Source organism: Narcine bancroftii, chromosome 5 (assembly GCF_036971445.1).
Source record: "Narcine bancroftii isolate sNarBan1 chromosome 5, sNarBan1.hap1, whole genome shotgun sequence".
Taxonomy (NCBI): Eukaryota; Metazoa; Chordata; class Chondrichthyes; order Torpediniformes; family Narcinidae; genus Narcine; species Narcine bancroftii.
This window is the reverse complement of record NC_091473.1, coordinates 40,610,903-40,635,040: the sequence shown is the minus strand read 5'-3', so window position 1 is coordinate 40,635,040 and position 24,138 is coordinate 40,610,903. Positions and strand designations below refer to the sequence as shown.

The 24,138-nt window shown below is 41.4% G+C and overlaps 1 protein-coding gene across 1 annotated transcript; it reads right to left on the bottom strand.

The window, feature by feature from the left end:
* Positions 1-266: 266 nt before the first annotated feature.
* Positions 267-10,560, bottom strand: LOC138763300 (ubiquinol-cytochrome c reductase complex assembly factor 5). The gene is made up of 2 exons (XM_069937201.1): positions 10,255-10,560; positions 267-418 (listed from the first exon to the last, which is right to left on the bottom strand). Exons 1-2 carry the CDS (start codon positions 10,403-10,405, stop codon positions 333-335), a joined length of 237 nt encoding a protein of 78 aa, XP_069793302.1. The 5' UTR covers positions 10,406-10,560; the 3' UTR covers positions 267-332.
* Positions 10,561-24,138: the final 13,578 nt, after the last annotated feature.

Here is a 24,138-nt window from a genome sequence, read left to right as displayed (position 1 = left end):
GTGGCATGTGGTATGATGTATGTATAATTTCTTTTGAAATAATTTAATTTAGAACTGAATGTAATGTGACTATTATTGTACTTTAAAAATTTATAAATAAAGTTTAAAATAAAACAATTAAGTGGGTCTTAAATATCCCAAAACACTGGTGCAATACAAAACAAGTTGAAGAGAAACAGAAATTAATTTCAAACAAGTAACCCCATGAAAAGTTGCATTCTTTGTAATAAAAATGTAAGAAAACATAAATCTCAGTAAATATAACATTTTTTAAAAAGAGGAAATAGTTTAATTCATCCATCATGTGCATTTCCCAGTTACATAGAAGTGCCTTATTTTGAGTGATTTTCACATGTGCACAGTTCTTCTAACTTCAGTTGGTACTGCCGTTCAGAACGTTTTCTTCGGTACACATCATCTAGAAAAGCCAGAGAAAGAACAGGAGTCTTGTTTAATTTTAATTTTTTTAAAATAAATAAATAATGCACAGTACTGGCCATATCTATTTTTAATCTGACTTCCTTCAATCAAACATCCAATCTTTTCCAAAATCACATAGCCAAACCCTGACACCACTCTACAAGTTGCTTCCACTGCCTTAAGAAAGCATTATTCTGGGTTATTAAATAAATAATGAGACTTCTGAAAATGAATAACATATAGTTGTAGAATAGCAAAGAGTGTAGAGAGCATAAAATACTGTAAATAGGGAACTTCTGTAGTGAGAGAGCAAAACATGGTTACCATTTCAGACCACTATCTTTCCTCAGTAGATTAATGGGTAGATGGCTCTACATTAGAACTGGCCATTTCTGAGATAAGCTGGAAGACTGCTTATCTAAATATTGTTGAATTCATTGTTGAGTTCAAAATGCTTTAATATACCCAGTTGGAAGATGAGATGCAGTTACTTATTTTGGGTTACTTTGGACCATTGCAAGAGGTGGAGAGGTCAGAGTGAGAGAGAGAAGGAAAATTAAAATAGATAACTGGAGGCTCAGGGTCACCTTGCAGACTGAATGTAGGTGGTTCTATAAAGTGGTCACTAAATCAATGTTCAGTTTCTGTAAAATAGAGGCAATCTCACAGAGGGCATGGACTGTAATATACAACATTGCGAAAGATGCAAGTGATCCATTTAGGAAGAATATTTGTGACAAGATGGGAAGAGATAAACTGCTGCATCTGCCATTGAACGGGAAAGTACCATGAGAACAGGTGTGTTGGCGGAAAGTATGTACTGGAAGTCAAAGGGCAGAATGTTTAGCATAGCAGTTAGCGCAACTCTGTTAAGAGCATGAACGAACGGGATTTGAATCCTGCTCTGTCTGTAAGGAGTTTGTACATTCTCCCAGTGTCTGCAAAGATTTTCCACAGGGGCTCCTATTTCCTCCCACTATTCAAAACAGGCTTATGGACCTAAAAGGCCTGTTACTGTGCTATACCATTGGAATACAAGGGTCAAAATTTTTTTTTTTTTTCCCAGACATAAGTTTTGAACTCTTAAAGGGGAGGAATGAGTTTAATACAGCAAAATCAATTTTATGGAAAAAAGGTTACAAATTCATATCAAGACATCCAGCCGTGCTTAAAATATTTATACCCAGGGAGCAAAACAGACTGTTCTTGGATCCAGAGAAAGCGCAAGAATTCGCAGAACATTTGCAGGACAAGAGAAGAGATGAAGAGATGTAACAAGAATGAAGAATGGTGATAAAATATATATAAAGATGTAAAAACCATGTATATGTAAAGAACGATAGAGGGAAAAGAGAAGGGAAGGAAGGGAGTAAGGGGGGGAAAAAAAGAGAGCTTTGTTATATGTGTTAAAAAAATGTTTTCTGGAGAGGGCTGGGTGGAGGAAGAATAACCGTCACTGCAAAATCAGTTGACATGGCGAGCAAGATGCAATCCAAATGAAAAGGGGAGTTGTGGTTGCCCAGCAAGGGATATGGGGCAACTCAGAGAGGGAAGGAACTTTTGGGGTTAAGGTATTAGTGGATGTGGGAACTGCGGGGGTACTTTATGTTTTAAATGTGTTGTCGTTCTTTAAGTGTAATAAGAGAAAACTAAGAGAGGAAAAGGGGGGTGGAGGTGGCGAAGAGGTGGAAAAGAGGTGTATGCAAGATACAAGATGGTCATGTGGAACTATATGACTATAAACATTAATGGAATGCATAACCAAATTAAAAGGAAGAGGCTACTAAATTTATTGAAGAAGGAAAAAATAGATATACCATTTGAGCAGGAAACACATCTAACTGAAGCATAACAAACTATAGAGAGACTGGGTAGGACACGTAACGGCAGCATCCTATAATTCAAAAGCTAGAGGTGTAGCCATAATAGTTAAGAAAAATGTACTAATCAAAATAGAGGAGGAAATAATAGATCCGGCAGGGAGGTATGCAATGATAAAGTGTCAGATATACTCAGAATTTTGGAATTTGCTCAATATATATGCACCTAATGAGGAGGATCAAAAGTTTATGCAGGATATTTTTTTGAAGATTGCAGACACATAAGGAAATATATTGATAGGAGGGGATTTAAAACTTAATTTGGACCTAATGTTGGATAAAACTGGATAAAAGACAAGTAAAAAGAATAAAGTAGCCAAATTTATGGTTAAATCAATGCAGGAAATGAAACTTATGGATATATGGAGGAGGCAACACCCAAGAGAGAAGGAATTTTCATATTATTCGAGTAGGCACAAAGTCTTCATTAGAGGGCAAATAAGTTATGTGACTAAGATGAAAAAGGATTACAATTGGGAAATAGAGCAGTTGGAAAGGGAGATAGTAAGTACAGAAAAGGAATTAGTAAATAGGGATGATGTAATGAAAAGGAGAGAATTGGCAGACAAAAAAATTAAATACGAAATATTACAAACGTACAAGATGGAGAAGAACATAATGAAAACAAAGCAAAAGTATTACGAACTGGGAGAAAAAACAAAATATTAGCCTCGCAACTAAAAACAGAACAAGCTAAAATATATATATTGGCATCAAGGAAAAAGGACAAACAAATTACATATAATCCAACAGAGATTAATGAAAACTTTAAGGAATTTTATGAACAATTGTATCAAACTGAGAACGAGGGGAAAGATGATAAAATAGAGGAATTTTTAGCTAAAATTGAACTGGCGAAATTGCAAGAAGAGGAACAAAACAAACTATTAAAACCATTTGAAATTGAGGAAATACAGGATATATTAAAAAAGCTAAGATGCCGAACAATAAAACACCAGGAGAGGATGGATTTCCAATAGAATTTTATAAAACATTTAAAGAGTTATTAATTTCTCCTCTCCTGGAAGTAATGAACCAGATAGAAGAAACACATAACTTGCCAGATTCATGTAAGACAGCAATAATTACAGTAATACCAAAGATGGGGAAGGATCCATTAACACCAGCATCATATAGACCAATATCTCTACTTAACTCAGACTATAAGATAATAGTGAAATTATTAGCAAACAGATTGGCCGATTATGTACCTAAAATAATAAAACAAGATCAAACTGGATTTATTATGAAAAGACGAACAGCGGACAATGTCTGCAAACTTATTAATCTTATCCACGCAGTTCAAGGAAATAGGAAACCAAAAGTGGCTGTTGCTCTAGACGCAGAAAAAACCTTTGACAGAGTGGAATTACTTATTTAAAGTATTACAGAAGTTCAATCTACCAGAAAAATATATAAATTGGATTAAAGCATTGTATAATAGACAGTTGGCAAAGGTAACGGTAAATGGATATGTATCAAGTCACTTTAAATTAAGTAGGTCAACTAGACAGGGATGTCCACTATCTCCCTTATTGTTCGCCTTAGCAATAGAACCTTTGGCAGAACCGATAAGAATAGCCAATAAAATAAAAGGGATAAAAATAAAGAAGGAGTATAAAATCAGCTTATTTGCAGATGACAGAACTGAGGTTATCAAGAATTACATAAAAAAATTGAAGGAATATGGAGAAATATCAGGGTACAAGATCAACGCAAATAAAAGTGAAGTGATGCCAATGAGTAATGCAGACTATATAGAATTTTAAAAAGAATCACTATTTAAATGGCAAGCCCAAGCAATCCGATACCAAGGGATCAGGTTAGATAATAACTTAGGCCACTTTTACAAACTAAATTATCAGCCACTAATAAAGAAATTGCAGGATGACTTAGAACATTGGAAAGAATTACCGCTAATGTTGATCGGGAGGGTAAACTGCATTAAAATGAACGTGTTCCCAAGGATACAATACTTATTTCAAACGTCACCAATTTCTTTAACAAAAAATTCTTTTAGGAACTAAAGAGAATAATAAGGAAATTCTCGTGGAAAGAGAGGAATCCAAGGGTAGCATTAGATAAATTAGCAGAGAGGTGTAATCAAGGGGGTTTGCAGTTACCAAATTTTAGGAGTTATTATAGAGCTGCACAATTAAGGTATTTATCAGATTTTTATCAGACAAGGGAAAAAAAAGACTAGACTAAGATAGAACTAGATAAAATAGGGGAGAAGGTACCGGAACATATACTTTATAAATGGGATGAAAACCTGATGCAATATAAAAACTCACCAGTACACAGTACTGCATCATTTACTTAATACATGGAAGAAGATCCACTTAGAAAGGAAAAAAACGAATTATCAAATACCAAAATTACTATTGATGCAACATCCGCTAATACCTTTTACAATAGACAATCTTTCCTTTAGATAATGGGAGAGAAAAGGAATCAAAAGAATAAACATTTTTTTTTGGGGGGAAATAATTTGTTAACATTTGAACAGTTGAAGTACAAATATGAAATAATTCATGGTACAATGTTTGCATATCATCAACTGAAAGCTTATTTAAAGGATAAATTGGGAAACAGCTTGAAGAAACCAGCTTTGAATATGTGATTACAGACACAATGATAATTAAGAGATTTATAACCAACATGTACATTAAGCTGAAAGATAAGGAAAATGAAATAAACTATAAACCTAAGCAGAAGTGGGAAAAGGATCTAAACATAAAGATAAAAAATGAAGTATGGGAAAAGTTATGTCCTGGAACGATGAAGAATACAATAAACACAAGATTATGCATGAAGCAGTATAATTGGTTACACAGGGTATATATCACTCCTCAAAAATTAAAAAAATGGGATTCAACATTATCGGATAGATGTTTTTGCTCTAAGAAGGAAATGGGAACAACATTACATGCAACCTGGGCATGTACAAAACTAAATATGTTTTGGGAAGAATTAAATCAGATACTAAATAAAATTACAAAAAATAACATACCAAAAAAAACCAGAGATATTTCTTTTAAGTAACATAAGAAGTAGAGAATTAGGCCTCAAATTGGATAAAGTGCAAAAAAAATTCATTATGATAGCCTTAGCGATAGCAAAAAAATGTATAATGTCAACTTGGAAAATGGAAGAGAGCTTGAGCATACAGCAATGGTACATGGAAATGAATAAATGTATTCCATTGGAAAAAATAACAATTTAAAAAATAAAGTCACAATGTTTGAACAAATTTGGGAACCATACATGGAACATATCAGAGAGAGCTTGCCTACGACCTCCATTCCCTAAAATGAAAATGATAAGAAGACAAAACAACTAGATTCAGTGTGTAATAAATAGATGATACATTTTTCTTGTTTATTTTCCTTTGTGTGAAGATATTGTTTTATGGTTTTATTGTATTGTATATGTTGAATATTTATGGGTTTTGGAGGGGGGTGGGTAGAGGGGAGGGAGGGAAAGGGGGTAAAAAAAGGGGGGAGAAAAGACCACTGTGTAAATTTAATGAGAAACATTTGTACATATTTTGGTTGATATGGTTCATATTGTGAAAAATAAAAAATAATGCCGTGGGTGCATTTGAAAATAGTACCTATGGCAGTGTTGGCCAATCTCTTGTGAGAGCAGGGGTGGTGACCGACGCTGTATTTGACTTCAGCCTTTGAATTAGTTTAGAGCGAATGGGAAGTTAAAAAGTATTTTGTGTTCTTTATTTTATACTCATGTAATCGTCGAAATTTTGGACCACTTTTTAGGACAAAAAAAAGGAGTTGAATTTTACACAAATCAAGTATTTGACCTTATGTCATTAAAGGTGTTGGAAGTTCAGATGGCCAGGACCAGGGGTAAGTTCATGGTCGGGGTGTCAGTAGCTCAGATGGTCAGGCATTGGGGTGAAGATCGGATGAGTGGACTTTGGGGCAAAGATCTGCAGCCTGGGGTTTGGATGGGTGGGTGCTGGGGTGAGAATCTGCGGTTTTGAGTACAAATAGGCAGGTGTCAGGACAAGGATCCGTAGCTGGGAGTTCAGATGGACGGGCGTTGGGACAAGGATCTGTAGTCGGGAATTCACATGGACAGGCGTCGACAAGGATCTGTAGTCTGGAGTTTTGATAGGCGGCGTCAGGAAAAGGATTTGTAGTCGGGAGTTTGGATGGACAGGCATTGGGACAAGGATCCGTAATTGGGAATTTGGATGGGCGGGTGTTGGGACGAGCATCCAAGGTTGGGAGTTTGGATGGGTGAGTGTTGGAATGGGGATTCATGGTCAACTTGATGGTCAACACAGCAGGCAGCTGTGGGAGGTGGGGGTGGGGGGGGGGGGTAGGATCCACTGTCAGGAGTTTGGATGGACGGGCTTCGGAGCATGGATCTGCAGTCGGGAGTTCAGATGGGCAGGCCCTGGGGTGAGAATCTGCAGTCGGGAATTCGGATGGGCAGACAGCTGGGGCAAGGATCCATGGTCGGGAGTTTGTATGGGTGGGTGGCTGAGGCCAAAATTGGGGGGGGGGCAACATCTGCACAAGATCAACTATTACTCGAGTGAATACAGTACCTATACCTCCTTTGAAGAAGGCCGCAGACCCCACCTCACTGTCAAAAGACAAAGGAGGAAAAACCCAATACCCAACCCCAACCAACCAATTTTCCCTTGCAACCGCTGCAACCATGTCTGCCTGTCCCGCATCGGACTTGTCAGCCACAAATGAGCCTGCAGCTGACATGGACATTACCCCTCCATAAATCTTCGTCCGCGCAGCCAAGCCAAAGTAAAACCAATGCTATCAACCCTTCCCCCCACCACGCCCCCAACCCATTCAGCACTGCCACCCCCATCCAAAGCTGGGATTCCATGCCTCGCAGTCGATGAGTGATCAAGTATTCCATGAAGGAGGTCAATGATCGACAAAGTTTGGGGATCCCTGATCTGAAGCCTGCACAGCGCATCAATCTCAAGCCCACGTGTCATCACCGAATGTCTGAACTTTGAACTATCTTCCCAGATTAAACCTTGAGCTGTAGTGACTTGGGATATTCCACACACACACACCAATATATTCCTTGGACCTCACTCGGACTTAACTAGTGACCTATTGTGTACACCCAACAATTCGTCACTTGTATTCACTGAGAAGACTACCAGCAAGGTTACCAACCACCATTATGTCAACCTTCTAAAGGAACTCTATTGAGTGTCCTGGCTGGCTGCATCACAATGTGGTACAGTTGCTACAGTGAGGTGGATCGGCAGTCAATCCACAGGACCATAAGAGCGGTAGGGAGTCTGGCTGGAGACTCCCTCACCCCCCCCCCCCCCAATCAACGTGATTTACCGGGATTGTTGTTTGAAGAGGGCACGCAAATTATTAGGCGCTTCCAAATTGCCTTGTAAAATGGGGTTAACCAAGCAATTTGCCCAGTTAGCACCCTACTCACAAGGCAGCTTGAAAGGGTCTGACCTGGTCAGCATCATCCAAAGTCAACCATGGAGGGGGGGGTGGGGTGGGGGGAGGGAGAGGAGGGTAGAGGGGTCACTGCCATGGGGGGGGGGGGGAATACGAATGACAGTGGGAGGGAGACTGACAGCTGGTGGGGGGGACGGGGAAGACTATTTTGTGTGACATGTCACTTACCAAGTCATTGAGGGGGACGGGATCCCCCTTAAATCACTGGATTGGCGACTTACTGGGGCTATTCCCCCCTCAGCTTAAAAGGTGCTGGAAGCACCTTTGCCCCACTAATCGCATCAAAGTCCCAGGAGGGCTACCCAGGTGCTGCAGCTTAAAAGCACCTAATGGGGACCCCTTACACCCTGCACGCAACATCTTTCAGTTGCTTCCTTCAGGTAAGAGATACAGGAGTATCAGAGCCAGCACCACCAGGGTGAGGAACAGCTTCTTCCCACAGGCAGTGAGAATACTCACTTTAACCATCTGATACTCTCATATTCATGAAGCAATATTTATTTATTTGTATAGATGAAATTCTTGTTCTGGATATTATTTTATCGTTTGTATGTGTTCTATGTCTGGTTGTGTATCTGCACTGAGGACCGGAGAATGCTTTTTCGTCTGGTTGTGCTTGTATAGTCAGATGACAATAAACTTGACTTGAGAAAAGGCATCATGTAATGAAAATATTGTGATTCTGCAGCAGGATATAGATAGGCATTGGATGAACCCCTGGAAATGGTATTTAATGGGGGGAAGTGGGAGGTCATGAGGAATCAAAAGGTAGATAATCTAAATGGGAAGAGATGGCAAATAAGTGAATTTCAGTAGAATCTCAGTGTTTTTGCATCATTCCCAGTTAGCATGGAAGGTGGCAAACAATATGAGAATTTTTATTGCCAAGGAATGTGAGTTTAAGAATTGGAAGATTTTACTTCAATTGAACAGGGTACTGAGGAGGTCACATACAGAATATTATGCAGCTTTGGTCCCCTTAACTACAAAGGACATGATAATATGGATTAATCATCATTAATAACTCAAACCATCCCTCACTATGTTATTTTTAAAAAGCCATCAATTTCCCTATCAAAAGAGAACCCTGGCTTGAAGTTCTTAATGTCCCTTCAGCTGGTTGGAAATTGATTGGCTATAAATCGCCTCAGTCATTTCCCCAGTCTCTTTTAACAAAGCCAAAAACTACTCACCCCCCCTCCATCACTTCTCACCTTTCCTCTCCTGTCTTCATCATAATGTAGATGACAGTCCAAAGATTTACCATACAGAGAGAGAAACTCAAAAACTACAACAGCTGGAACCTTGAGAAAATAATGCTAAGCTGGAGGGTTGTAGTGGGTCACGCAGACTCCATGGGGGTCCCGACCCAAGTAGAGGGTCGTGGTGGGTCTGACAACCTCTCTGAGGTCCTGACCCAAGTGGAGGGTCGTGGTGGGTCAGGCAACCTCCCTGAGGTCCTGACCCAAGTGGAGGGTCGTGGTGGGTCAGGCAACCTCCCTGAGGTCCTGACCCAAGTGGAGGGTCGTGGTGGGTGAGGCAACCTCCCCGAGGTCCTGACCCAAGTGGAGGATCGTGGTGGGTCAGGCAACCTCCCTGAGGTCCTGACCCAAGTGGAGGGTCGTGGTGGGTCAGGCAACCTCCCTGAGGTCCTGACCCAAGTGGAGGGTCATGGTGGGTCAGGCAACCTCCCTGAGGTCCTGACCCAAGTGGAGGGTCGTGGTGGGTCAGGCAACCTCCCCGAGGTCCTGACCCAAGTGGAGGATCGTGGTGGGTCAGGCAACCTCCCTGAGGTCCTGACCCAAGTGGAGGATCGTGGTGGGTCAGGCAACCTCCCCGAGGTCCTGACCCAAGTGGAGGATCGTGGTGGGTCAGGCAACCTCCCTGAGGTCCTGACCCAAGTGGCGGGTCATGGTGGGTCAGGCAACCTCCCCGAGGTCCTGACCCAAGTGGAGGGTCATGGTGGGTCAGCAGCCTCCATGGGGTCCCAACCCAAGTTTCAGTTTCAATACACGGGCACACTTTTCTTGGTCTCATGCACTGTGTGACTAGGACAGCTTGAAAATGGAAGTAACAACACCTCACCTTCCAAATGGATGGCATTAACATCGACTAGCTCCCCTTCTCCCCACCCACCACCTTTCCTCATGTCTCTTTTCCCCTCTCTCTCTCTCGTGTCCCTCGGTCTCCTTTCACAGAGCCAAAAACTGCTCCCCCATCAATTCTCGCTTTTCCTCTCCTGTCCTCACGAGATCCAACACCCTATCTATTGGTCTGTATTCCTCGCTCTTCCATCTTCCGCGGGTTTTTAATGGAGGTCCCTGCCTGCTTTTTGCTTCTACCTTGAAGGGCTCAGCCACGTCGCTAATATCTCGACCTCCTACGGACGAGGCCGGCTGGGTTCCTGCAGCGCCTCTACACTGCGGTTATGGTAGGAAACGCACAGGTTACTCAATCATACTCACAAAATGTTTCATGGCCGATGCGGACGTTTATCATAATCCACTCCATCACCCCGCCGAAGACAAAGAAACAAGGGAGAAAGCGATAGGGCCCGAAAAGCTGCTTCCCGGGAACTAAACTCAGCCAACGCTTCAGCCTGGAGCTGAGCAGCATTGAAGCCGTGCCTGAACCCGTCTGCGCTGGCTGGTTTCACGGGGCGAGAGCCTCTTCCGGGCGCGGGGCTGGACTCGCTGCCCTTGTGACCGTCCGCTCCGCTCCCAGAGCGCCTTGCCCTGACCTTTCACCCCTCGACGGCAGCCGGAAAGGACCACGTCGTTGCCCGCCGTCGTGACCCGCCCCCAGGTCGTCAGAAGTCGAGCGAAGGGATGACGCGGTGGATATTGCTCTCTCCCGCTGGCCCCGAGAAACATCAGCCAAACACAACATGATCTTTTAATCACCTGCAGCAAGTACTGCGGCACAAACAAGGCGACTCGAGACTCTTCCCACTGGTTCCAGCATTTGGTTGGGTATCGAACCCTTCCCCCATTAATTTAAATATACAAGTCAATGATGACCACGAAACGATTGGTTCGCTGATGCCCTTTAGAAAAGTGACATGTCTGGTTTTGTCGCTGCGTGGTTTCTGGTCTGCAGTAATGTTGACTTTTAACCAGGTTCCAAAATGCAAGTTGCCACGTTAAAACCAGATGAAACCCAAAGCGCCAGGCAGTGAAATTCAGGCAAGACCATCACCCTAATCCTGCGAATTCCTCCTGACAAAGACTTTGTCACTGGTGTGAACATTAGGAGAGATATCCCATGTATTTCTGAATCAACTCAGTGCCCACCTCACTGACAAAAGGCAAAGGAGGAAAAACCCAACACCCAACCCCAGCCAACCAATTTTCCCCTGCAACCGCTGCACCCGTGCCTGCCTGTCCCGCATCGGACTTGTCAGCCACAAACGAGCCTGCAGCTGACGTGGACATTTACCCCCTCCATAAATCTTCGTCCGCGAAGCCAAGCCAAAGAAGAAGGATATCCTACAGCCAAACATCCAGACTCCCCCACGACAATCAGCAGGTATAGGCCGCACTAGCAGGACAATCTCATTCAAATTCATAATACAAGGGTATACAGCTGGGAGTCGTCCTTATTTTTGAGACCTCAAATCTCAAGGCAAGAAAACTTTTTGATTACAAACTGATAATTTATCAATTGATAACCGGTGTTATGGTGTAACCCAGTGAATGGTGTAACGACAGCAACCTTGCGCTTAACGTCAACAAAACCAAGGAAATGATTGTGGACTTCAGGAGTGTTAGATCCCATTTGGTCTAAAATTCATTTTATTTCACCGTTAGTGGGGTTCCACGCAGATCTTAAGGCTAAGAAGAACATATAGGTCAAAAAAATTAAAAGTTTAATCCTTTTTTTGTAGATACAGGTGTCAAATTTGTAAAAATATATATTTTTTCCTTTAATTATATGTAATTTTCTCAAGAACACAACTGTGCATTTCCGCACTCGATCGTTCCAAGCTCAGGTGTGAAACAGATTTTCAAGCAATTACAATACATTTTTTGGCCATTTGGCCACTGATCTTCTTCTTTCTTCTTCTTTGGCTTGGCTTCGCGGACGAAGATTTATGGAGGGGTATGTCCGCGTCTGCTGCAGGCTCGTTGGTGACTGACAAGTCCGATGCGGGACAGGCAGACACGGTTGCAGCGTTTGCAAAGGAAAATTGGTGGGTTGGGTGTTGGGTTTTTCCTCCTTTGTCTTTTGTCAGTGAGGTGGGCTCTGCAGTCTTCTTCAAAGGAGTTTGCTGCCCGCCGAAGTGTGAGGCGCTAAGATGCACGGTTGGAGGCGATATCAGCCCACCGGCGGTGGTCAATGTGGCAGGCACCAAGAGATTTCTTTAAGCAGTCCTTGTACCTCTTCTTGGGTGCACCTCTGTCTCAGTGGCCAGTGGAGAGCTCACCATAGAACACGATCTTGGGAAAGCGATGGTCCTCCATTCTGGAGACGTGTCCCACCCAGCGCAGTTGGATCTTCAGCAGCGTGGATTCGATGCTTGCGGACTCTGCCAGCTCGAGTACTTCGATGTTGGTGATGAAGTCACTCCAATGAATGTTGAGGATGGAGCGGAGACAGGGCTGATGGAAGCGTTCTAGGAGCCGTAGGTGATGCCGGTAGAGGACCCATGATTCGGAGCCGAACAGAACCGTGGGTATGACAACGGCTCTGTACACGCTGATCTTTGTGTGTTTCTTCAGGTGGTTGTTTTTCCAGAATCTTTTGTGTAGTCTTCCAAAGGCGCTATTTGCCTTGGTGAGTCTATTATCTATCTCGTTGTCGATCCTTGCATCTGATGAAATGGTGCAGCCGAGGTAGGTAAACTGGTTGACCGTTTTGAGTTCTGTGTGCCCGATGGAGATGTGGGGGGGGCTGGTAGTCATGGTGGGGAGCTGGCTGATGGAGGACCTCAATTTTCTTCAGGCTGACTTCCAGGCCAAACATTTTGGCAATTTCCGCAAAACAGGACGTCATGCGCTGGAGAGCTAGCTCTGAATGGGCAATTATAACAAATTCTATCTGGTATTTAGTTAATTCCAATTTATATCTTACCCCTATAATGTTACCTAATAAAAATAATTCTGCATTTTGTGGAAATTAGACTCCTGTAATTTGTTTTAAAAAAAATTCCTAATTCCAGCCAGAAGTGTCTTTCTTTATCATAAGACCATACTGAATGTAAAAAGGTTTTCACCTCTCCGCCACATCTAAAACACTAATCTGATAAATATGATTTCAATTTATTTAATTTTTGTGGTGCGAGGTATAACTGATGAAAAAAAGGATCTTGTACTATATCTTACATTTATTGTATTAGTTATACAGTCTCAATGTAAATCAGCCCAATTCTTCTCATCTATTAGCACATTTAAGTCTGACTCCCGTTTTGTCCAGATTTATCAATCAATTAGGGGTCTTCATTTGGAGTAAATAGTAGATTGCCAAAATAAATTACTTTGTATTTCCCTTTCTTATTAGAGTCTCTGTATCACTACATTTCAGTAAATACATTGTTGGATCCAGCTTATCTATTAAAAATGCTCTGATTTGAAAATAGCAAAATATTGTATTATTAAGAATACCATATTTATTCTTACATTGTTAAAGTGACATCAATTGCCCTTGCTCACAACAGTCTTCAATGTATCTGATCCCTTTACAAGACCAAATTCCATATATTTGATTATCTAATGTACAAGGTATAACTCTTATGAGTAAAAGGAGTTTTAAGAGATAAATTACTCTTTACTCTAATTTCTGTATTTGTAATATGCCAAATTTTAATTAAATGTTTCAATAGAGGAGTTTCCTCTTTCAGCAGTCATTAATTTCACATCCCATTTCTATATGGTCTTCTGCTTTGCTCTCTCTATTTTATCAAATTCTATTTTTACCTAAGCAGATTTTTCCCCCTCTTCAAAGAGGTATAGAAACTTTGAACATTTTACCTTCAATTTTTCTAATCTATTTATTTAATACTTGAAATAATTTTTGAGGTATTAATATAGCCAATGATTGAAAAATGTATTCTGGGAAATATATTCATTTTTATACAATTAACTTTTCCTATTAATGTTATAGGCAATATTGTCCATCTATTTAAATCCTCAAACTTTTTTAAGTAATGGAAAATAATTCAATTTATATAAATTTTGTAAGTTATTATCCATACGAACTCCTAAATATTTTATCCCTTTGCAGACCATTTAAACTGAGTGTTTCTTTGGCAAATAGTGTAGTCACCTCTTGCAAGAGGCATAATTTTACTCTTGTCCCAATTTATTTTATAACCTGAAACTGTACCATATTCTTCTAACTTTAAATGTAGCTTTTGTGATGAATTTGCTGATTCAGTCAGATATGTCAGCACATCATCAGCAAATCAGATAATCTTGTTTTCCTCTTGATTAATTATAAAACCCTTAATATCCGGATCCCTACAAATTGCTTCTGCTAAGAGTTCCATAGATGAAACAAATAATGCTGGTGACAATGGACATCCTTGTCTACTAGATCTTGATAATCAAAATGGGGAAGAAATTTGACTATTTGTTACCACCTTGGCTTGAGATTCATTATACAAACTTCTTATCCATTTTATAAAAATGTCCTATTCCAAATTTTTCCAATAGTTTAAATAAAAAATCCCTTTCTAACCTATCAAACCTCTTTTCTGCTAGTGATACTACTACACCTATATCACCTCTTTTTTTTGTGCTAGATAAATTATACTCCATAATCTTGTTATATTATCATCTGATTGTCTCTTTTTCACAAAACCCATTTGATCCATATTTATCAATTTAGGTAAATATTTTGTCAGTCTATTTGCAAGAACTTTAACAATAATCTTATAGTCTGAATGTAATAATGACATGGGTCTATATGATGATGGTTTTAATGGATCTCTATCTTTTTTGGGTATCACGGTAATTATTGGTGTTGAAAATGATTCAGGGAGAGTATGATTTACAACGTTCATAAATAAAGGTATCACTAAATCTTTAAACTCATTATAAAATTCAGGCAGAAATCCATCTTCTCCAGGAGATTTATTATATTGTAAAGAACTTAGAGCTTCCTCCACCTTTTTTGAAGTAAGGGGGGCATTTAACTCTGCTTGTTCTGTTAAATCTAATGTTGGTAATGCTATATGTGTCAAAAAATCTTTTATTTTATTAACATCTTCCTGGGATTCTGATTGATATAACTTGGCATTAAATCATTTAAAAGTTCCATGAATTTCTTGAAGTTTTCAACTAACAAAATTTATCTCTGTTTCTACTGGATTAATTGTTCTTGAAATCTGTCCTGCCTTCAATTGCCAAATAAGTACCATATGTGCCCTTTCACCTAACTTATAAATGTTTGTTTCATTCTTGTTTTCATTTTTTCTCTGCTATAGGTTAGTATTATACTTAATTTTTTTTTAATAAGCTTTCTCTTTTTCTTTCAGAATACCTTGGTTGGAGATTTTTTCTAAATTAATTCTCTCCTTTTCCATTGTTCCACTTTTCTTATATAATTTTTTTTCAATTTAGAAATATAGCTTATAATTTGTCCTCCTAAATACACCTTTATTTCATATCCCATGTAATAAATTTATTAGGAGTGGATGCACAGATGCCATTGCCACTGCTCTTCATGCTGCACTAACCCACCTTGTACACCAGGGGAGCTATGTGAGGATGCTTTTTATAGATCAGCTCTGCCTTTAACACCGCCATCCTGGGCAGACTGGTTACAAAACTTGTTAAATTAGGATTTTCCAAATCTACTTGTCTCTGGATTAAGAACTTTCTAACAAACCACTCACAGATGGTTAAAATTGGCATTCATCTATCCTCTACCTTTTTACCAGCTCCCCACAAGGGTGTGTATTGAGTCCCACCCTCTACTCTTTATACTCATGATTGTGCCTCCACGTTTTCTACCAACACCATCAGGTTTGCAGATGACACGACTTGTCATGTCATCTTGTTGGACTTGTTTCGAGTGGAGACAAGACAGCCTACGGGGATGAAGTCCAAAGAATGACAGCATGGTATTCAGAGAACAAGCTCGTCTTGAACTCCTCAAAAACAAAATAACTTATAATAGACCAGGCGGAACGGTATAGTTCCAGATCCTTATACATCAACAGGGACTGAGTGGAAAGGGTCACTACTTTCAGGTTTCTGGTTACGCACTTTGCTGAAGATCTCTCCTGGACTACCAATACCATCACAGTAGCTAAAAAGGCACTGCAATCACTTCATACCTTGATGATTCCCAGGAAGGTCAAACTGAAGGAGAAATTGCTGGTGTCCTTCTATTGCTGCTCCATCGAGAGTGTGCTGGCCTACTGCATTCTGACAAAGTTTGCCAGCTGCTCAGCAGCAGACAAGAGGGACCTTCAGAGGGTCATCAGTACGGCCCAGAAGATTATCGACTGTGCACTGCCCTCTTTGGAGGATCTCTACAGATCTTGCTGCCTCAGTAAAGCAGCTAACATCCTGAAATACCGTGACCACCCTGGTCATCATCTGTTTGACCTGCTGCCGTCTGGTGGACGTTTTAGGTCCATTAAATCACGGACAAACAGTTTTAACTCCAGAGCTTTACATGAACTGAATACCGCCAAACAATGAATATTGTATTGTTTTATTATGTTGTTTTTACATCTTGTTTATTTGATATATGTGTGCACCGTCAGGATGTGTACTCAATTTCATTGTAAATTGTGCAATGACAATAAAGGTAATCTTCTCTCACATCTTCCATTTCATCTTCCACAAATCTAACCTTGCCTTCCAGATCAGTCACAAAAGTCTTCATATTTTTGACAATCTTATAAATATTCTTAGTTTTCTTATCTAATTTTGTTATTGCTCTTAGCTGGTCTTCATTAGTTACAGCTTCTTTAATCTTCTTACCTTTAGCTGTTTCCTCCTCTTCATCTTCCAAATTCGACTGTAGCAGGCTGTATCTACCAGTAGCGACTCTACTGGGCTCTGCCTTCAATATCCCATGCATGCGTAGTTGTGTTTATTCATTGGGCTCGATGCATAATCCTGTTCTGATGGTGGAGAGACGTCCCCAGCTGTGTGGGTACATACAGCGAGGCTGGATTGCAATCCAGCCCGAGGCTTCCGCTGATCCATGGGCCTCTTTTCCCAGATTTCTTCAGTCAATTGCTAGACTTTGGATACTTCCTTTGAAGGTTGGTTCCTCTTTGGTGGCATTCTTGAACTTTTTTATAAAAGTTTTTTTGAAAGCTGGAATTTTAAAACATTTCTTAATTAGCCTTTTTTTTTTTACGAGCATTCCCAAAGGGTCAGGTTTCTGCATCCCATCCCTACCGCATAAAGTGACTCTTTCCCCTCCATCCTACATTCTACAGAGGATATATTCCTGTGCGTGCGTCACCGCCTGGTTTGAAGCTGTACCTCCTCAGACTGCAAGACCCTGCAGAGAATAGTGAAATCAGTAGAAAAGATTGGTGGCTCTCTTCCTACCATGAAGGACATCAACAACACTCGATGCAGGCGAAAGGCAATAAACAGTGGGAAGGACTCCACACATGTAAACTGTTCTCCCTTCTGCCATCTGGTAGGAGGTACTGCAACACTTGGGGCCATAAATCCAGATTGGGCAAGAGCTTTTTCATCCCCAAGTCATCAGACTTCAGAACTCCCAGAACATTTGGAGATTGGGTTCTATGGAATGTTAATGTACAAGTCTTAAATATTTTAAAGGTATTGAACTATTCTAACCTACATTTATGTAAATATGCTCTGTGGTCCTGGAGAAACTTTATCTTGCCTTTACTGTGTGAGCATGGTATGAACAACAAATATGACGACTTGAGGATACAGACAGTATGCAGAGATCTAGATAGGTCAAGTGAGTGGGCAAGGGTCTGGCAGATGGAGTACAATGTTGGCAAATGAGGTTATCCACTTTGGAAGATCAGAATATTATTTAAATCATGGCAATTACTCCATTCTGCCGTGCAGAAAAAGTTGGGAGTGCTTGTGCATGAATTGCAAAAGGTTGGTTTGCAGGTGCAGCCAGCTAACAAGAAGACAAATGGAATGCTGGCCTTCATTGCTAGAAGGCTGGACTTTAAGAGCAGGGAGGTTATGCTGCAATTGTACAAGGTACTGGTGAGACCGCATCTGGAGTACTGTGAGCAGTTCTGGTCTCTTTACTTGAAGAAGGATTACTGGCTTTGGAGGCAGTAGAGAGTGATGAAGGGGTTAGCAAATGAAGAGATATTGAGCTGTCTGGGACTGTACAAACTAGAATTTAGAAGAATGAGAGGGGATCTTCAACATATAAAATTATGAAAGGCTTAAAGATAGAGGTATACAAATTGCTTACATTTGGTAGGGGAGACCAGAACTAGAGGACACAGGATAGTAGATTTTGGATGGAGATGAGGTGTAAATGCTTTTCCCAGAGGGTGGTGAATTTGTAGAATTTACTGCCCATTGAATCAGTGGAGGCAACCTCTGTAAATATATTTAAGACAAGGTTGGACAGATTTTTACATGGTAGGGGAATTAAGGGATATGGGGAAAAGGCAGGTGAGCCTATCATTAGATCAGCAATGATCATAATGAATGATGGGGCAGGCTTGATGGGCTGGATGGCCTATCCTGCTCCTAGTTATGTTCTAAAACAGGATTGGACATCCTTTTTAAAAAAACTCACATTCCACCTTAAGTATTCCCTATGCCATATATGCTCTGTGATTGGTAAGTGATTGCTTAAGGTGGTATGTGAGTGGGAAGGGAAGGTTGAGAACCACTGCTCTAGACCCCATTGTTATTGAAATATTTTGCTTGAGAAAAATTGTCATTGGCCCATTTCCTTTGGAGTCATAAAACAGTGAACATAACGAGTCAATGAGCTACGATTAAAACAGTGCTTTTTCAAACTTTTTCTTTCCACCCACATACCGTCTTAAGCAATCCCTTACTAATCACAGAGCACTTACGGCATAGGGAATACAAGGTGGAATTTGAGTTTAAAAAGGTTGCCTACCTCTGTTCGAAAAGATAGAATCATAGAAACATTACAGCACAGAAAACAGGCACTTTGGCCCTTTGAGTAGTCCCACTGATCTGCACCCAGTCCACACCCCTCCCATCCATGTAACTGACCAAATTTTTCGAAATGTTAAAATTGAGCCTGCATTCACCACTTCAACTGACAGCTCGTTCCATATTCCCTCTACTCTCCACATGAAGAAGTTCCTCCGAATGTTCCCCCTCAATTTGTCCTATTTTACCCTTAACCTGTCCTCTGGTTAACATCAGTGGAAAAAGTCTACTTGCATTTACTCTATACCCATCATCATCTTGTATACCTCTATCAAATCTCCCCTCATTCTTCTATGCTCCAGGGAATAAAGTCCTAACTTGTTTAACCTTTCCATCTAAATCAGGGGTTCCCAACCTTTTTGTTCCTCTGTACTCCTTGGGCATTTTTATAGGTTCCCGTGTAGCCCTAAAAATTAAGGATAAAAAAAAACGTGACATTGTGCAATCTGACTGCAGATTACACCATGTATTGTACAGTAGTGGTTATTCTCTCAGACCCAATGTACCCCTTGAGAAGTGCAAATGTACCACTGGGGGTAATGTACCCCAGGTAGGAAACCCCTGATGTAAATCAATTGCTCAAGACCCAGCAACACCCTAATAAATCTTCTCTGCACTCTTTCAATTTTATTGACATCTTTCCGATGGTTAGGTGACTAAAACTACCATTTCCACATGCATCCTACCTTGGTTTGTTCATCCAAAATGCCACACCTCACATTTGTCTGCATTAAATTCCATCTGCCAATTTGCCGTCCATTTTTTCAACTGGTCCAGATCCTTCTCCGTGCTTTGAAAGCCTTCCTCACTGTTAACTACACCTCCAATCTTTGTCATCTGTAAACTTGCTGATCCAATTTACCACATTATCATCCAGATCATTGATGTAGATGACAAACAACAATGGATCAGCACAGATCCTTGAGGCACACCATGAGTCATAGGTCTCCAGTCAGAGGCAATCATCCACCACCACTCTCTGGCTTCTCCCGAAAAGCCAATGTCAAATCCAGTTTAATTCCAAGAGTCTGAACCTTCCTGATTATCCTCCCATGTGGGTCCTTGTCAAAGGCCTTACTAAAGTCCACGTGGACAACATCCACAGCCTTTCCTGGTAACCTCCTCAAAAAAATTCTATAAAGGTTTGTTAAACACTTCCTACAATGCACAAAAAATATGTTGACTATTGTTAGGTCTGCTTTGTTCATGAATGAGTGAGACAAACACCAGACTGAGTCGAAATCAGGGTTCTTTGTTCTTTATTACCGGATTGTAACACTTGCAACTAACAATGTTAGTTGGAGAATGCATTCTGCCGTTATCAGCAAAATGGTGATTTTTTTATACCCTTGGATACGTGCTTAGAACATCATCATATCATTACTTGTCCAATGACTAAAACTGTTGCTATCCTTTCCCTGCTAGCTTCCTGCTTCTCAATCCATCAATGTCTCTCTTATCTTGTAAGTACAAGGATGCATTCACATCTTGTTACAGCCCTGCACAGGGTAACTCCTTACACATTCCCATCTCATGATGTTTTACCTTACAATCCCTCCTTTGTCCTCTTTAGAGGACAATCTCGCCCTGACTATGCTACCACCGCGTTACATTAGTTCGCCTATTATTGCCAAGCTCTATATGGGTTCTGTTCACAGGGTAGTTCGGCTGGTGGGCGAGGGCTCCCCCAACCCTCCTTTGCGTACACCCCCCATCCGTCACCCCGATCCCATTGCCCGTTTACAAGTTTCATCCCATTTGCCCCCAAGCAAAAAACTAGCTAACCCCCCGTACATTAGTAAATTCCCAAGTTAACATATGGTCTACAATCTAATTCATAATACTTGTTCTACAATCTGATTAATAATGTTTGTGTTACAATCAATGTTATAATATTTGTTCTACAATCAAGGTTATAATATTTAGGTTACAAGCAAGGTTAAAATTATATGTGTAACAATCTAATTCACAATCCCTCCTTCCCATCACATTCCCCTTCAGACTCCAGATCGATCTCAGCAACTTTCTCCGCCTCCTGTAATGTGAGATAGTCTTGCTCCACAGCCTGCACAGCTTGATATTTCGGAGGCAGTTCATCACGGTCAGCAAAGGCTCTCTCTATGGTCCTCGTGACCAGCGTTCGAATGCATGGAATACAACAACAGCCACAAGTGATAAAAATTGATACAGAAATGAACAAACCCAGCAAAAGTTGTCCTAACAATGTGCTCCATCTCCCAAACACTCCCTGTAACCAGGATAAAACAGGATTGGAGACTCCAGACTGGGCTTTTAATTCTTTCGCCAATGCCCTAAGTTTCGTTAACCCCTTAGTGAGTGATCCATCTGGCCCTGTGTTATTAGAGATAGAAGTGCAGCATAGATCTCCAAACATAGCACACACTCCACCTTTCTCTGCCAGGACCATATCAATCGCTATCCTATTCTGAAGTGTCATAAGGGAAGTTTCTGACAGTTGTTGATGTATTGCCTCAACAACGTCCCTGGTCAAATTTGCAAGGCGCTGGACATTATAGTGAATAAGGTTGATCCTATTAACATTTTTATTTACAGTGATGGGAAAAATTGCACTAAAAACAGGAAAACTTTCAAACCCAGCTGCAATCTCATCGGCTAATTTAAATTCGTCCGGAATATTCCGGGCTTGGCCAATGGCATCAATCCATACCCCATCAGGGTTCCTTCCTCCCGGCCCCAAGAGTCCAACACTCCTCCTTTTTCTCCACAGCCAACTCTCTGTGTGGCGCAATTCTAGGGAATCCTCGTCTCCCTCCTGCCTTTTGACAATCAGCACTGGCGCATTAAGGGTTACTAGAGCACACCGACCATCCCAGTTAGCGGGGAGCCAGTTGTACAGCACTCTTCCTCCACAAAACCACCAAATATCCGCCCTAGCCTGGGTCAAGCGGGTTGCACTACTGCTATGTGAGAAATCAACATGAGTCCTGCACGAGTCGCTGTGCAGCCAACCCACATGGAAAACGTGCGCTGCTGTGTTGTTGTTGGCAAAACAAGTAACATTAGTTATGCCTGTGGATCTAAAGACAGGGGGAGCTACATTAGCCGGAGCTATGGGAAACGTCTGTTCCCATATCAGACACCTATTCAGTGGGTTGGATTCTGACATTAGGTTCAAGGCGCAGTCCATAGCATCTGTCTCCTCAAAAATTGATCTGCTCATCCGTAATAATGGCCTTCCTCGGGCACAGACCCAGCAGTTCCCATACCCTGCTTGGTCCGCATATTTACCCATCTGATCTATCCAGGAGTTTGACTCATCAATACCTGTCTCAATTGCTATCTTCTCTCCCCTGGACATCTTCGTACTGTCGAATTTTCTCACTTCCCCCTCTTTCGAAGTGGGTTTAATTATGTCCTTTGTGTATGTTTGTAAGTCGAACCTCACCACTCCCCAAGGATCTTTTCCATTAATAGACACTCCAATCATTAGATAGAAGAGGTCTCCGACACCATGTTCTCTCCCTGTGCCCCCCTCGCATGTCTTAGAGCTCCATCCCTTCATATTCCACGGGTTGCGCAGCCCCGCCTTTACTGTCAAAATCAGGGGATTCTCTCCTTTCATTGAATAGGTCACAGCACCACGTATCAGGGAGATTTTAGTGAAAAAATTATAATAAGGTTTGCTGGACCCTTTGTTAAGGGGTTTTCTTATCCATCTAGTGTCGGGTCCTGTCCACCACCAAACCTCACCCCAAGACGGACAGACATGTAGACCCCATTTAGGATATCCTATTTGAAAGGCACACATGTAAACATCATATCCTCTCCAGGACGCCTCATTCTTACCACACGCTATTATACTGCATAGATCGAACTGGAAGGTGTTATCCCTGTCTTTGTCTACCTTTAGAATAACTTTGGCCCCGCAGGAATCCGAGCTATTCTGCTGACTTCTCTGGCATCCCATTAGTAGTACTGCCCATAGGGCCCCCGGTATCGTCTGCATGAGTCTCATCAATTCTATCAAGGCTGGCTACGTGCTGTTTTGCCTTGGAACAGTAGGCAAAATGATGCCAATTATGATCCCCTGGTTTGTCAATTCTTACCGACCTATCTGTTACGGCGGTAACACTGTATGGTCCAGACCACCTAAATTCAGTCCAATGTACTTTACCTGGTTTACGGATATACACCAGGTCTCCCTCCTTTACTGGAACTCCTTCGGTGTCCGGGTTCTCCCTACTAGCATTCGCCACCTGTTGTGAAACTAAAGCAACCATATTACCCAGCATCTGCATATAATGATCTAGTTCCACTTCCCTTTCTTCCCACAACTTAACCCATGCTGGATCAGTCTTTGGACCGGGCATGGGTCGACCCGTTAGAATCTCATGCGGTGACAGGAAGGTATCTTTGGCCTTCTCTTGTCGCATAGACATCAGTACTAATGGCAATGCCTCAACCCAATTCAACCTGGTCCCCCCTAAAACTTTCCCTAATTTAGATTTTATCGTTCTGTTTGCCCTTTCTACTAACCCCTGGCTCTCAGGCCTATAGACACTACCAAAACGGTGTTTGATCCCTAGGTATTCTTCAACCTGTCGGATCAGCTCATTCTTAAAATGAGACCCATTATCAGAGCATATCCTGCTGGGGACTCCATAGCGGGGTATTAACTCTCGCGTTAGCCAGCCTATTACACTATCCGCATCTTCTTTCTTTGTTGGAATAGCCTCCACCCATCGTGAGAACCTATTTACTGCCACTAAAAGATATCGGTAACCCTCCTTTGTCCTAAGGTCAGTACCCATATCTGTATAGTCAATATAGATCTCTTTCCACGGGGCTGTCGGTACTGGAAATCGTAAAAGCGGGTGGGGTAAGGTGATCCTTTGGTTATGCCCGTTGCAGATAGTACATTCAGCTCTAAAGTTGTCAATGTGCTCGCGTAAGTGGGGATTCCACCAATGTTGTTTAAGCGTATTATAAGTTTTGGTGGCGCTAATGTGAGTCGGCCCATGTGCTTCTTCAAATAATAGTGGGAGTAATTGACGAGGGGCAACTATCGTACCTATAGGGGAGCGCCAAACATGTACTGTCTGATTTTCATAGCTGATCTCCTGTCGAGTGGCACTGTGTTTCATCCATTCCTCTTTCTCACTTGGGCTAGCTTTTTCCTGTATTTCTATTAGGTGCTCAATATTCAGTGGGGGTCCCTCTCCCTTCTCATCTGTGTAGTCATTCAATCTGCTACAA